The following is a 16580-nucleotide window of genomic DNA, read 5'->3' on the forward strand; positions in this document are numbered from 1 at the left end:
TTTGAAGATCTGATTAAGGTTAAGGTTAAAGGGAAAGTATCCTGAATTATCAAGTGTGGTCCAATCTAATAACTTTTAAAAGTAGAAGCAAAATGCAGAAAAGGAAGTTATAAAGATGGCAGTATGAGGAATATCTGACGTCATGCTGGTTTTGAGATGCAGGGGGCTATATGCAAGGACCAAAAGAGGCTTCCAGGGCTAAGGGCAGCCACTGACTAACAGGCAACAAGGAAACAGAGACTTAAACCACACATAAATGAATTTTGCCAATGCCTGACTGAACAAAGAAATGGATCCTCCTCTGAAGTCTTCAAAATGGAATTCCTGCTGACACCTTGATTTTTGCCCAGTGAGACTTATGTTAGACTTCTGCCCTAGAGAACTTTAAGATAATAAATTTGTGTTGTTTTAACACACTAAGTTTATGGTAAGCTGTTACAGCAAAAATAGGAAACAAATTCACTGTTCCAGTATTCAGTTAAAATTTAAAATTCAACCATGATAATTTGATTTGCCTTAATGAAAAACATTATGTTCATTTTTTTCCTCTTGTCTACCCCTCAGGATTCTCAACTATAAGATAAAAGTTAAAGATTAACTCATAATGTAATAGTTTTCTGAGAATGTTTTAGCAAATGTACTGTCAGAGCCTAAAGAATTAAAAACTGTCCACCAAGTAGTCAAACAATAGAATTAATTTATTTATTTTTAAAAATAGAGATTCTTACCAAAGTATTCTGGGCATTTTAAGCAGAACTCTTTCAAAAAGGCATTTGCTTTCAAATCATATGTTCTAATCTCGATTTGTGTACCCAATCCTAAAACATCAATTTCTACCACAGGCAGTTCACAGTCTCCAACAAGGTGATAAAACTGAATCAAAACCTAGAAAAGAAAGAAAAAAGCAACTACCACTACATAAAACAAAAACATGTGCATAGTGGTTATATATGGACATATGAGATAAATATTATATATTTAAAATTTGTGAGAGATTTTATAGCCACATATACATATAATACATAGTTACATTGCATAAATAATCATTCTCATAAAATATGTATTGAATACCCACAGTATATCATCTAAACTCCCAATTCTCAAGAAAGTTAATCTTCAAAAAAGGGTGAAGAAGCACAAGGAACTTCATCCCAAAATATATCTCCTTGGTATAATGAATATTTTGAATAAAAGGCTCTTAGAGATCAACAGACACTAGAAGAGAGTTTTTCCCTATCTGCATAAAGACCAGAAAGACCCACGAAGGAGAACAATTATTTTTCCTTCTCCTTCCCTCAAGCTTTTACTTCTCCCAAAGCATATGATAAAGATGTTCTCTGAAGTTCCTTATCTGTCTAAAATCTGGACCTACCAAAGAAGAAAACAATTATCTCTGGTCCCTTTCTTGAGTTTTCATTAACTGAACCCGTATCACAAAAAGGAAAACTAAAGTCTGTTTAAAAACCTGGGACAGACTTTAGTCACAAACCACAGTTCACACTGGAGGTCCAACAGACTTTGTCCCACATGCAGGCCATTATATGTTCTTAAAGCCCACTGAATTCTACCTAGTAATCATTTATTGCCCCTCAACAGAATTCCTTTTCTCAATCCCTCCCCATAGTTTTGCCAGGATCTAAGCCACTTCTATAACCTCAAGATGATATATAAGCTTTTGCACCCTGTTGGGTGGTTGGGTTCATTCTGAAGGCTTTAGTGTCATGTAAAACTATGATTAAATAAATTGCTGTGCCTTTTCTCCAATTAATCTGCCTTTCATGAGTTGATTTTCAGCACACCTTCCCCTACAAGGAGAACCACACAAGTCTGGATTTAGCTTAATCAGGATGAAAACAACAGCGCTTATTAGCAATGACATTATATAAGTAACATATAGTGGAAATGGCAAGCACTTTGAATAAGCTCTATTAATCTTACCATGTTACTTACCTCTGGTACTTCAAATCGTATTTTAAATGTAGTCACGTTTATTGAACAATCCTGTTTTTGTAACTTTTTGTGTCGACTACCTTTAACTCTAGATGGAATTTGAAGAGACTCATCCAAGGGACTACAAGGTGCATCAAAATATTCCTCCTCTGACTCTAAATTTCATAGAACAATGTTTAAGTCAATAATAAAAATGATCAACTTAATAACATTTTAATTTTTCTGAAATAAACATGAATATTAAACACTAAGAGTCTATTTTAAAAACTGAATATAAACATGAGAATCAAAATAAAAAGAGATTACTGTATTTTTAAACAAATAACATTTTTGATGACAAAAATATGGAAAATTACAAAATGTAATCTTTAGTTTAAAGAAGACCATCTTTGCAATCATCAGTGTATGTTAAAATTGCCTAAGAAAATTTTATAGGAAATGACAATACCAATAATGATACACATCATGAATACTTAAAGTAATGTGTTAATACGCTGCTCACTGTTCCTGGATGGTATAATTGGACTTAGTTATAAACCTTGAAATATTAGTAGCAGAGGTCAGGCCCTTAAATCTAAAAGAAGTAAACTGAGATCAAGTTTACTTTACATATCAATATATACACAATATTACTTTACATATCAATATATATACACAAATATAGGTATATATGTATATGTATATATATATATTAACAAATATACACATATACATACATCGATATTAAAAAGGATCCAAACTGGCAAAACACTTAACCACTTAGTAAAACCATTAAAAAGAGGTTTAAAGAAACTAAAACAATCAGATGTATATTCCCAATAATTAAGATTGAAGCCGTAGATGAGCTCACAAACATCGCTCTGGTGATCACAAAGAAAAATGTTCCCTACAAAATCAAGAATCAACATGGCAGTTTGTTATTTAACATCTAGCCATTTTTAAAGTCTTAGAAACAAAGAAACACATTTACTTTTTCTAATGTGATCACAGAAAAGCAGATATTTTATATCAGAATATTTGTATGTCTTTATATATAAATGTAGATCTTAAGACTTGAGTTTTTCCTTTAATAACAAAGACATTAAAAAAAGTTTTAAAAAAATTTACAGTAAAATCTTCTAAACAACTAAGTAACACATTATAAATTAGACACCTATGAAGTTTTGTTGGGTTTCTTGGCTCACAGCTGAATAAAGATGATTAACTTGTGAGTTCAATTTTTATATGTCAAAAAAACCCATAGCAAAAGCAAATATAAGGAACATTCAAATTGTATTATTTTAAAGAAATTTTAGGAAAACTTTCCTGAAAATATACAACTATCTACTATAGCCTGAAATTTTTTATATAACCATAAAAGAGCAAAATATTCTACTCTAAAACATGTGTTTTTGACATAAGGATTATATTTAGTTGATTATTTGGAGAAACAGCAGACACAGGAAAAGCTCTGAAGACAGAGTATAAGTTTCCCTTTTGTAAGGGAAATTAACACTCATAAAGGAAATCTACCTGTGTAAAGGTGTCTCCTCAATATCAAGAAGGATGACTTTTAATCATAAGACTTTATCAAATAAGATACTAACTTAAATGTGCATAACAATCTTTAACCGTGTATACCATACTTTTCCTGGTCACCTTCCCATAACTTGCATCCCCCTACTCCTAGCTCAGCAGTCCAATACCTTTTTCCTTTTTTTAAGCTCAAGTTAGTCTATAAAACCAATCAGCCTTTTAATCAGCCCTTTGAGTTACTTATCCCTGAGTTTCTCCCATGTACACAAGAATGTTAATACATTTCTACTTGTTTTCTCTCATTAATCTGTCTTTTGCTAACAAAGCCTCAGCCAAGAACCTATAGGTTAAAAGGAAAAGATATTTTCCTTCCCCTATATGGTCATTTGAGAAAAATATGCCTCAAAATGGAAATTAGCATAATAGTATATGCATAATAAAGAAAATATCCTCAAGCAGTTTCATTTTACCATCTTCAGAAACAGAAGGAAGCTCCAAGAAAGGAATTATCTTCTGTGAAATCTGTGTAGTTCCCAAAGTAGTAGATGTTTGAATCTGAAAGAAAAGTAATTCACTGTTAATTAGCACATGAAAACATTTAATCAAAGGTCTACAATTTTGAAAAAAAACTACTCAATTTGAATGTACTGAAAAGATATCAGATCTGAATTAGCAAAAATACACCATAAAAAGTAGATTTAAAGTAGTTTTACAATTGTAAGGCTAAATATAAATTGTAGAACTGTTATAATTATTTCCTTGATGATAGGTTTTGAAGAGATCCTATATTTTAACTTGATATCTTATTAGATAAAGAAACCACCTTCAAGACATCCATGAGGAACAACGACAAGTCCCAATATTTAAAGCAGGTAAAGTTGAGGAGCTTTCAGATTTATTATTAATTTTTAAAAGATATTTCAGTAAATTTATTTTCTTACTGTTTGGGGAAATATAGCATATTGACATCCATGCATGTTCCTGGTCTGGCCTGGATGCCACCTGGTCCCTGACACCTCCCAGTGCCCTTTCTGCTGTATCCCCAGGACGCAGGGGACTTATCTCTCTACCAAGCTCTTGCTTGGTTCTCCCTTGTGGGTTAGTTACTTGCATCTCTGTCTGCCTCTCACTGCATCTGCATCGTATGCCCTTGAGAATTGGGCATTACTGCCCTTAAACATAAAGGGACCATATATTATTTGTCTTTTATACATGCTACTTAGTACTCATCTTTGTTTGTGTGTATGTGTGATATCTGCCTTTTTTTTTTTTTTTTTTAAGACAAGGTCTCACTCTACTTCAGGACTAGAGTGCAGTGGCATTGCATCATAGTTTACTGCAGCCTCAAACTCCTGGGCTGGGCTGAAGTGATCCTCCTGCCTCAGCCTCCCAAGTAACTGGGACTACAAGCACCTGCCACCATGTCTGGCCAGCTGTTATATGACCTCAAGGTTGTATACCTGGTCATTTCATGGTAATTATAAACTCTGATTGGCAGCTTTAGATTTCTTGATTAAAAAGCTAAATAAACTAATTGAGTTACAAGCATTCTTTCAAAGGCATTTGTGGTGAAAAAACTGCAAACTACTCTGGTGCTTAGTAAAAATATTTTGAATTAATGTATTTACTAGTTACTGCCATTTCTTTATTAAATGCAAAAGTTTTTTGTCAAATAGCAATTTTTCAATCTTGAAAAAAGAACCAAAACCACAAAATAGTTTTAAAAAATAATAATAAAAAAGATACTCCTTAATCTTCCAACCAGGCCAAGAAACAAAACATACCATAACCTGACCTAGAAGCATCTTAAGTATTCCTCCTTGATCATTGTCCCTACCACTGATCATGATTTTTTTTTAATTTAGTTTGTATTTAAGCTTCTATGATGATTTTCTAAATATACTGTTACCTCTGCCTCTTTCTAAACTGTCAAAAAGGGAAATATTACATATATTTTCTTATGACTTCCCACTTTTACAAAACAATCTTTAAATTTTAACCATACTGATTGTTTCCTGAATTTTACTGCTACAATGTATAGCACTGATGAATAACTCATTACTTATTTGTCCACTGCACGGTTGGTGAATATATGTACTGTTTACATATTTTTGCTTTATTTACAGCACCACTATAAGAAGCCTTGAACATGATTCCAGGTGCTTGTGTGTAAGACTTCTAAAGAGTGAAATCATATATGTTATGATTCACCTTATGAAGTATTACCGAACTGTTTCTAGAAGTAGTTGTAAGACATTACATCGACACCAGCAATCGATCAGAGGTAGAATATCTCCATATCTTCACAATTCTTAGGGTTTTCAAAGATTTTATATTTTGTAATCTCACTGGCCATTTCACTGGTTTCAATTAGAATTTCACAAATGCATGACAGTTTTATGCATATCATTGTTTCCTTTGCTATCTTTTCTTGAAATTCTGTTCATATTGGGGACCATTAGCAGTATTTGTTTAAATACGTTATAGTCTACTACACAGAAGTACACAAACCATAACTGTAAAGTTCAATAAATTTTCGAAAAGTAAAAACACACCCAGATCCAGTATAAAACATTACAAGCAACTTTCAAACCTCCCTCATGCTCTTTGCAATCATTAGGCATTCCCCAAAAAAGTAACCAATATGCTACTTTAATTTCAATTTTTAATGTTTTTAGATTTTTATATCTACTTTCATGAGAGAAACTGGTCTATTATTTTCCTCTTTTACAGTGTGTTTGTTAGGTTTTAGAATACAGGTTTTGTTAAGCTCATAAAATGAGTTGGCAATTAGCCCCACAATCTAATTCCCTAAAATCCTCTGTAGCTCCTCTCAATCGCTGCCCATCATTGCTGCATATTTTAATATTTTTTTGAGTAGTATTCCACTGTATAAATATACAACTATTTTTTATCCATTCATTCCGGATGGACAACTGGATTTTTTGCAGCTTTGTACTATTATGATAACCCTACTGTGAGCATTCTAGTTCAAGCATTTTAGTGGACATATGATTTCATTTCTCTTAGGTAAAAACCTAGGAGTGGAATTTCCAAGTCACATGGAAATTATATATTTAACTTTATTTTTAAAAACTGCCAGACTATTTTCCAAAGGGGTGTTACCCTATTTTAAAGTTCTACCAGTAATGTATGAGAGCTTTACATGCTCAGCACGTCAATACCTTGACACAGTTTTGTCAGTTCTCTTATTTTTGGCCATTCTAACCATTGTGTAATAGTATATCAATGTAAACTTGATTTGCACTTTCCTGATGAGTAATAGTCAAACACCTTTTCATATTGTCTGCTTACCCATTTATTATTGAGTTGTTGTTGGTTTCCTTATATATTTTGGATACAGGTCTTTTGTAAAATATATGTGTTATAGATAATTCTCCCAAGTGGATGGTTGGACAATTTGCCTTTTCATTTTTTTAGAGTGTTTTTCAAAAGGCAGAAAAGATTAATTCTCATAAAGTCCAATTTATCCTTTTGTTTCCTTTTTATATTTGTGTTTTTTATATCCTAAGATATCTTTACCTACTGCAAGGACTCAAAGGTTTTCTCTTCTGCTTTTAGTTCCAGAAACCATACTTTTAGCCTTCACATTTAGTTCTATGTTTCAAGTTAAATTCCATGTATAGTGTAAGATAAAGGTTGAAATTAATTTGTTTTAAACAAGGAAATCTAGTTGTTTCAGCACCATTTGTTGAAAAGGCTATCCTTCTCCCACTTAGGTTGGCACCTATGTAATAAATCAAATATATATTAACCATATATTGTGGAATTAGTTCTGAACACTATTCTGCTTTATTGATCCATATATCTATACTTAAGCCAATACTATAACTTCTTAAATAAAGTGGCTACATAGGAAGCCTTGAAATGAAAGGGGTTTAGGACATGCTACCCCCAAATATGGTACCTTGGCACCTGAGAAAACAGTAGAAGCAAGAAGGTCTTATTGACCTTTCTGTGCCCTTCTCCCCTGAAGCACACCTTTAAAGAATTCTCTGACTTTCCTCCAAAGTAGATCATAGGACCCTAATTCACTCCCTATACCCAGAGGAAAGGAATGTCACACAGAGATGCCAAAAAGAATCTGAACCAACAGGCCCTGCTAAAGTTCCCTCCAGTTTACTACCAATAGATCATATCCTCTTGTAATCCAATCAAACTTCTGCATGACTGTTCATAAACATGTACTTTTCCCTATTTCTTTGGGTCTTCATTTATGAAGACTTGTGTCACATAAACCTTATATTAAATAAATTTTAGGCTTTTCTTTCATTAATCTGTCTTTTGTTATAGTGACTTCAGCCATGAATGTTGCTATCTTTCTACCCTACAAAATCAACTACTGGAATTTTTGCATCTATGTTAATGAACATATTGGTCTGTAGTTTTCTTATAATTCTTATAATTTCTTTTCTTATAATTTGGTATAATTCTCATATACTGGTTATAGTATCAGAATAATGAATGCAAAGAAACAAGAAAGTATGGCCTGTTCATGAAAGAAATTAGCACAAACAGCTCACAAAGAAGCACACTTACTGTACTTACTGCAAAAAAAACGTTAAATAGTTTTAAATAACTACAGAAAGGTAAAAGAAAACATGGACAAAGACCTCAAGGAAACCATGAAAATGATGTCTCAACATACAGAAAATATAAATAACGAGACAGAAATTATAAAAATGAACCAAACAAAAATTCTACATCTGAAAAGTATAATGCCTGAACAAAAATTCACTGGAGAATTTCAGTATCAGATTTGAGCAGGCAGAAGAAAGTGTTGGAGACTAAGACCCTCCACATCCCAACAACTTGTCCTACGCACGGGGCCCCGGAAAATAGCCTAAGACGAAAATAGCACCCAGCCCTCCAGCTATAGTTCCGAGAAGAATGCATTCCATGACGTGCTTGCTCCAGGACATGCTACCTGCAATTGTTCCCAACCCCCTGCCAGGTTGAGGTTGAGTGATCAATCACAAACAGCTTCCAATGCCAATAAGACGCTGATTGGGGCTGATTGGCCCACACCCAAGCCTCATCATCCCCCCACTCTATTTTTCTGTTTCTACTTCCTTGTTTCTGTATATAAAACCTACTAAGAATCCAAGTAAAGTAGACCTTGACAACCATTTGCTTGGTCTCATTCCTTTCTCTCGCCCATCTCTTTCAGGCACGGTCCCCCTCGCCCCCCACGAGTAACAAAAGGTCCCGCGGGCCGGGACAAGAAAGAATTTGTGAAAATGAAGATAGGTCAATTAAAATTATCAAGCATGAGGAAAAGAAAAAAATTGAAGAAAAGTGAATACAACTTAAGAAACCTATGGGACACCATCAGTTGGACCAATATACATATTATGAGATTCCAAAAAGGAGATGTGAAAAAGAGGCAAAAAAAAAATCTTAATTATCAAAAATTCTCCCAAATTTGATCAAAGACATGAACCTACAAATCCAAAAAGTTCAATTAACTCAAAGTAGGATACACTCAAAAACATCCACATAAAAACATCTTATAATCAAACTGTTGAAAGATGAAGAGAGAAACTTGATAGCAGCAAGAGAGAAGCAACTCATTCCATACAAGGGATCATTAATAACATCAACAGCAAATTTCTCATTAGAAACCATGGAAAAACAGAAGATAGTGGAATGACATATTTAAAGTACTGAAAGAAAAAAACTTTCAACTAAGCATTCTAGCAAAACTGCCCTGTAAAAATGAAGGACAAACTGAAATGCTGCCAGATAAAAGCTGATGGAATTCATTAATATTACACTTGTCCAAAAAGAAACACTTAGAGAGTCCTTCAGGCCAGGCCTGGTGGCTCACGCCTGTAATCCTAGCACTCTGGGAGGCCGAGGCGGGCGGATTGCTAAAGGTCAGGAGTTCAAAACCAGCCTGAGCAAGAGTGAGACCCCGTGTCTACTATAAATAGAAATAAATTAATTGGCCAACTAAAATCTATAGAAAAAATTAGCCGGGCATGGTGGCACATGCCTGTAGTCTCAGCTACTTGAGAGGCTAAGGCAGCAGGATTGCTTGAGCCCAGGAGTTTGAGGTTGCTGTGAGCTAGGCTGATGCCATGGCACTCACTCTAGCCTGGGCAACAAAGCGAGACTCTGTTTCAAAACAAAAAGAGAGTCCTTCAAGTTGAAGTAAAAGAATACTAGATAGTAACTCAAAGCTGTACCAAATAATAATAATAAAAAAAGATCTCCAGTAATGCTAAATGCATGGGCAGATATCTAAGGAAGTACTATATTTATAGTTAGTAATAACACATTTTATTTCCTACACACTTTTAAAAAAGTATAAAAAAGTTATAACTATCTTAATATTAACTGAATCCAGAAGCCTATTAAAAGGATTATACACCATTACCAAGAAGAATTTACCCTAGGAAAACAAGAGTGATTCAATATAAAAAAGGAATTACTATAAAACAATACATTAATAGAATGCAGAAAAACCATTACACAAAATATCTATTCATGATACAAATAAATTCTCAGCCCACTAAGAACAAGATAATTTTTTAATACGGTAAAAAAAAAAATCTATAGAAAACCTATATTATCATCACACTAAATAGGGAGAGACTAAATGCAGCCTGCCCCATAGGTCCTGGGTGGCAACAGCCTGGCCTAGTGACACTAAAAAAAGATAGCTTCACCCTTCCAAACTTGTGCCCTCTGGGCCCATGGTGGCAGTAGCAAGTCTGAGAATCTCAAAACTTCCTTCATAGTCATTCTTCTCTGTTCATGAAGGATAACTTGTTTGTAGCTGGATAACTAACTCTACTGTCCTGCCCTGTAGAATGCCAGAAACTCAACAGCCTTTCTTACTTTTGTTCCATCTCTGTTCCTTTTAGTCCAAGTTAGCAGTATTTCAACTGGTATAATCCCCTCACTATTCCTGGCCACTGCTTCGATGGGCTGATTTTATCCACAAGTCACACCTATAATTTCTTTTATCAAATGACTGTCCAGGAACACCTTTGGTGTTCTCTAAAGAGCACACATTCTCATTTTTTGTGCTATGGATAGGTTGAGAATTTTCCAAATCTTTAGGTTCTGGTTCCTTTTTGCTTCACAATTTCTTCTTCAATATATCTCTCTCCTCTCAAATTTTACTATAAGCAGCAAGGAGAAACAAGATTGTACCAACACTTTGTTTAGAAATCTCCTCAATTAAATATCCAGTTAATCACTTATAAGTTCTACATTCCACAAAAGCAGAACACAATTTAGCCAAGATCTTCTCCACTTTATAACAATGACCACCTTCCCCATGTTGTTTGAACATGTCAAACATGTTTCTCATTTTCTCCTGAGGCCTCACTAGAAGCAGCTAGAATGCCTATATATCTACCAACAATTTCTTCAAAGCTAAAATCTAGACTTTTTTGAATGTATGCTTCAAAACTCTTCCCGCCTCTATCCATTACCCAGTTCTGTAGCCGCTTCCACGTTTTTAGGTGTTACAGGATCAGTGCACTTCCTGATACCAAACTGCATGAGATTGCTAGGGCTGCCGTAACAAAATATGATAGACCGGGGAGCTTAAACAGAAATTTATTTTCTCACAGTTCTCAAGGCGAGATTTTGACTCCTCTAAACTTGGCTTCTTGTATTAGCTAGGCTTGGCTTCTGAAGGGTAGATTTTGATGCCTCTGAACTTGGCCTCTTTCTTGCTATGTCTTCACAAAAAGGTTTTTCTTCTGTGTGCAGGCATTGCTGGTATCTCTTTGTTAGCCCAAATTTCCTTATCTTATAAAGATACCAGTCAAACTGGATTGGAGCTGACTCTAATGGCCTCATTTTAAATTAATCACCACTTTAAAGACCCTATTTCCAAATATAGGAACAACGGAAGTAGTGGGGTTAGGAATTAATATATGAACTTTGGGGTGGAGGTAAGATGGCTGACTAGAGCTGTCGGCTGCCAGATTGTCTCAGCAGAAAATGTTTTAGGTGAAAAAAAATACAGCCCAAGTATAATTATGATGTAAGAGTGCCAGATCCTACAAGAATCCCACAGGAAGAAGCTGTGCAGCAGAATAAGGAGGAGCAAGACTTTGGGAGAGATCAACCTCCAAAGAACTTGCAGTCCCACAAAAATGGTAGGTGGGGATGTTTGTTTTCCCTTCTCTCACACTTCTGGGAGACTATAGGCAACCAAACTGTCAGCCCCTCTACCCTCACAAACCCAAACACTACTGCTGTTAGTGAACTGGGAGCTTCTTGAGAATAGAGGACCAGGCTGCCAAGCCCCACAGGGTCACTCATCCTCACAACAGACCTGAGCCATGGCAAGGGGTGTCATACTACTTTTCCACCTACTGAGTGCATTTGTCCTGCCCAAGGAGCTTGAGTCGTTCAGTTCCCTTAGCACTGGACCCCACATAAGCATTCCTCAACATCTGCTCAGACTGTGGTGGCCAGAAGGGGCTGGTGGGTGCCAGGGGAGCCCAGAGCTTGGACATTCAGCGCAGGATAGCTTCAGGGAAGAAGAGAGGATAACGTTGGGAGTGGGGAGCCTTGGGATATAAGGCATTACAATGCCAGCTCTTCTCCATTCCAACTCTTTTCCTCCTCCTCCTCCTCCCCTCTCCTATAATGTAGCTGTGCCAGTTCCCAACTGTATCAGCATAGGGCTCCCAATGGATGATTGAGCTGGGGCTCTCATAAGTGGCCCCTTCCCTCTTCTGTCAGTGCACCCATGACATCAAGGCTTCCACACAGAGTGGGCCTCATACCTTTCCCCTAAGGACCTACATCAGACCAAGAGTGCTTAGATCGTGGGGTCCCTTCCTGCTGGCACTCAAGGGCACTGCCCACCTGCCTGCTCATCAAGGCAGGGCATACCCCAAAGTGGAGGGATATTAAGCCTGCTTGAGCACTCCACAGACAACTCAAGACCAGCATGCCTCTCCATGTCATAGAAAGGGATTGAACTCAGGGATCAAAGGCAAGTCCTGCAGGCCAGATCCTGTACCCCCAGGACTCAACTGCATCACTCAGAGGCATGGGGGAGAGATATGTAAACTGACCTTGAGAGATGAGGAAGCCCAGGCCAGTAGAACTAAAAGGTGAGAGTGGGGTGAGTACCAGCCACAGCATACTCCCAGAACACCTCCCCACACAGGAAAACTGCACTGTGCATTGAAGATGGGGTCCTGGTCAGGGAAGCTCACAGCCTGCAGCATAAATGCTGGTGAGCTCAGCTGGTTTGGGCTGCTGCTTGTAACCAGACACCAAAAGGACATTGGTGAGGCAGAAGAGTGAATCCTACTCCTACCTCCTGGACTGTGAATTCCAGACTGCCCCTCCCCTGTGAACAGACTTTTTTCTTGGCAAGGCCATGTCAGCCCCTCCCTGGTGGCTTTCTCTAGTGGCCCAGGAGCCAAACCTCAACCCCTGCTGAGACAGAGCTTGCATCTGCCTTTATGGAGCATGAATGTGGGATGCCCAGATGAAGTCCCAACCAGTCTCACTGACCCCATCCACCTCTGCCGTGATAGAGCACAATAAGGGGTTCCCTGGGAGCTTAAGGGCCATGCCCATTGTCTGGGACAACTCCGCACTTCTGACTGACTAGGGCCAGACACAGGTCCCCAAAATACCACTGCAGCTGACTCTCTTCAGGAAAATTAACTTGCACAGCCCATTACAGCATTTACTGATTCAATCATACAGGGTTTGGCTGACTCTTACCCACAAGTACCAGTTATTGACCTAAAGATTAAACTGGACATCCCAGTATAATTCAAACTGTTAATAAGTCCAGAGGGGCAGGGGAAAAAGAAAAGATTTCAAGACCTTCATCTCTGCTTATTGAAAAGAGGCAAGGAATCTACTCATGCACATAGTATACCACTGCTACAGCCTACAAATAACTAGCAATTGAGAAGACCACCACACTAAGGCTAGGTATAAGCAAAGTAATCACTAAGAACCTTGGTCACTCTCAAAGTATGCAGAAGCAAAGTCAAAGTTCCTTACCCAACATATGCTATGGACGTAGCCTTAAGAGGGAGGGGAAAAAGGGGGGGGGGGGAAGCCCCATCTAAATAAAAGGAAATACAAAAATTAGAAATGAAAGCTGCTCTTTTTGAACAAGCACTTTACAAATCTCTCCTCCATGCCCCTGAACGATGTGACTGAGTCCTAGGGGTACAGGATTTGGCCTACAGGACTGTCCTCTGATCCCCAAGTTCAATCACTGACTGTGATGAGGAGAGGTATGCTGGTCCCAAGCTGCCCATGGAGTACTCAAGCAAGTGTGGTCAGTTCTTAAACTGAGAAGGAATCAGTGCAAGAACTCTGGAAGCATGAAAAATCAGAGTGACAGGAAATGCATAGGATCATGTCAGCTCTCGAGTAATCGATCCTAACCAAAATGAAAATACTGAAATGACAGATACAGAATTTCAAATATGGATTTTAAGGAAGCTCAATGATATCCAAGAAAAAATGGAAAACCAACTCAAAGAAACCAGAAAAATAATTCATGAAATGAACTAAAGATTTACTAAAGAGATTTGTTTAAAAAAAACCAAAAACTTCTGGAAATGAAAAATTCATATAGGGAAATATAAAACACAATAGACTAGAATGTCAAAGCTTTAAGATAACTCTTTCAAATTAACCAGTCAGTCAAAAATACAGAAGAATCCAGAGGAACAAAGTCTCTGATAAATATGGGATTATGTGAATCACCCAAATATAAGAATCACAGATATCCCTCAGGGAGAAGAAAAAAAAAGCAAATGGACTAGAAAACCAATTTGAGGGGATGATTGAAGAAAACTTCCCTGGTCTTACCAGAGATTTAGACATCCAGATACAAAAAGTTCAACAAACACCTGGGAGATTCATTGAAAAAAGGACATCACAAAGGCACAGAATCATTAGACTGGCCAAAGTAAACATGAAGGAGGAACTCCTATGAGCCATGAGGTAAAAACATCAAGTAACTTACAAAAGAAAAATCCACCAGACTAATGGCAGACTTCTCAACAGAAACCTTACAAGCCAGAAGAGATCAGGAGTCCTGTCACAGTCTCCTTAAACAGAATAACCATAAGTCAAGAAGTCTATATCATGCAAAACTAAATTTCATAAATGAAGGAGAAATGAAGTCTTTTCCAAACAAGCAAACACTAGAGAATTTGTCACCACTAGACCTGCCCTACAAGAAATGCTTAAAAGTGTTCCATATATAAAACAGAAAAATTGACACCCATGGAAAGTTAACAACTCACAGCTCTTATAAAACCCGTAACACAAGGCAGAAAATAGAGCAACTAGGTAAAAATCAACGTAACTGGAACAGTAGCTCACATATAAATATGGAAATTAACTGTAAATGGTCTAAATGCCCAACAGAAAAGATATAGATTGGCAAAAAGATTTAAAAAACCCCACAACCCAAATATATGTAGTCTCCAAGAAACCCATTTGACTCATAAAGATGCTAAAACCTCAAGGCAAAGGAGCGGAAAAAATACTACACACAAATGGAAACCAAAAGTGACTGGGACTAGCTATTCTTAGATAAAATAGACTTTAAATCAAAAACAGTTAACAAAATACAAAGATGGTCATAATATAATGATAAAGAGATTGATTCAACAAGAAGATATAACAATCCTATTTATACAGGCACCCAATACAGGAGCTCCCAGACTCATAAAACAAATATTACTATACCTAAGAAAAGAAACAGCAACACAGTAATAGATGGGGATGGCAACACTATACTGATGGAACTAGACAGATCACTCAAGCAGAAAATCAAAAATAAACAATGGAATTAAATGAGTCTCTAAAACAAATGGACCTAACAGACATTTATACAACATTCTAAGCAAAAACTACAGAATATACATGACCCTCATCAGTATATTGAACATTTTCCAAGATAGATCATGTGTTAGGTCACATAATAAGTCTCAAGTCTCACCCAGTATTTTAAAAAATTGAAATTCCACCATGTATCTTTTCAGACCACATTGGAAAGAAAACTAGAAACCAATTCCAAGAACTCACATAAATACACAAATACATGAAAATGCTGAACAATCCTTGGGTCAATGACAAAATCAAGACAGAATCAAGACAGAAATCAAAACATTTTTCAAATTCAGTGACAATGATGACACAAGCTACCAAAAATTCTGGGATACAGTAAAAGCAGTGCTCAGAGATAAGGTTCACAGCAATAAATGCATACATCAAAAAGACAGAAAGATAACAAATTAACAACCTAATATCACAACTCAAGGAATTAGAAAAAGAACAAACCAAACCCAAACCTAGCAAAAGAAAAGAACAAAGATAAGAACAGAATTCAGTGAAATCGAAACCAAAAACACAAACGACTGACAAAACAAAAACTTGTTTTTTTGCAAAGATAAACAAAATCAGTAGACCACTAGCTAGATTATCCAAGAACAGAAGAGAGAAGATTTCAGATAAGCTCAATCAAAAATAAAAATAAAATAAAAAAAGATAAAAAGAGACATTACAAGTGATACCACAAAAATACAAAAGATTATCTGAGACTACTATGAAAACCTCTATACACACAAACTAGAAAATCTAAATGAAATGGATAAATTTTTGAAAAACACAACCTCTCAAGCTTGCATCAGAAAGAATCAGAAATCCTTAAATGACCAATAATGAGTAGTGAGACTGGAACCGTAATAAAAAAATCTCCCAACAAAAAAAGCCTAGGACCAGACAGATTCACAGCTAATTCTACCAGATCTACAAAGAACTGGCACCTATCCTACTGAAATTGTTCCATACCATCAAGAAGGAGGGAATCCTCCCTAATTCATTCAATGAAGCCAGTATCAAGCTTATATGAAAGCCAGGAAAGGACACAACAAAAAACAAAAACTACAGACCTATGTCTCTCATGAACACAGATGCAAAAATGCTCAACAAAATACTAGCAAATCGGATCCAAAAGTATATCAAAAAGATGATTCAACATGATCAAGTTTTACCCTAGGAATGCAAGGATGGTTCACCATATGCAAATCAATAAATGGGATCCACCATATAAACAGAATTAAAAA

General features: G+C 36.3%; 1 protein-coding gene across 3 annotated transcripts in view; it reads right to left on the reverse strand.

Annotated features, from left to right (window-relative positions):
- VPS13A (vacuolar protein sorting 13 homolog A) overlaps window positions 1-16580 on the reverse strand; it is a 221528-nt gene that overhangs the window by 131439 nt on the left and 73509 nt on the right. For all 3 annotated transcript variants that reach the window (XM_020289260.2, XM_012759772.3, XM_012759771.3), the window contains exons 24-26: window positions 3936-4020; window positions 1951-2105; window positions 729-885 (exon numbers count right to left, since the gene is read on the reverse strand). In XM_020289260.2, coding sequence (XP_020144849.2) covers window positions 729-885; window positions 1951-2105; window positions 3936-4020 — 397 coding nt within the window. The remainder of the gene's footprint in view (window positions 1-728; window positions 886-1950; window positions 2106-3935; window positions 4021-16580) is intronic.

Source organism: Microcebus murinus, chromosome 12, assembly GCF_040939455.1.
Source record: "Microcebus murinus isolate Inina chromosome 12, M.murinus_Inina_mat1.0, whole genome shotgun sequence".
In the NCBI taxonomy this organism is placed as follows: domain Eukaryota; kingdom Metazoa; phylum Chordata; class Mammalia; order Primates; family Cheirogaleidae; genus Microcebus; species Microcebus murinus.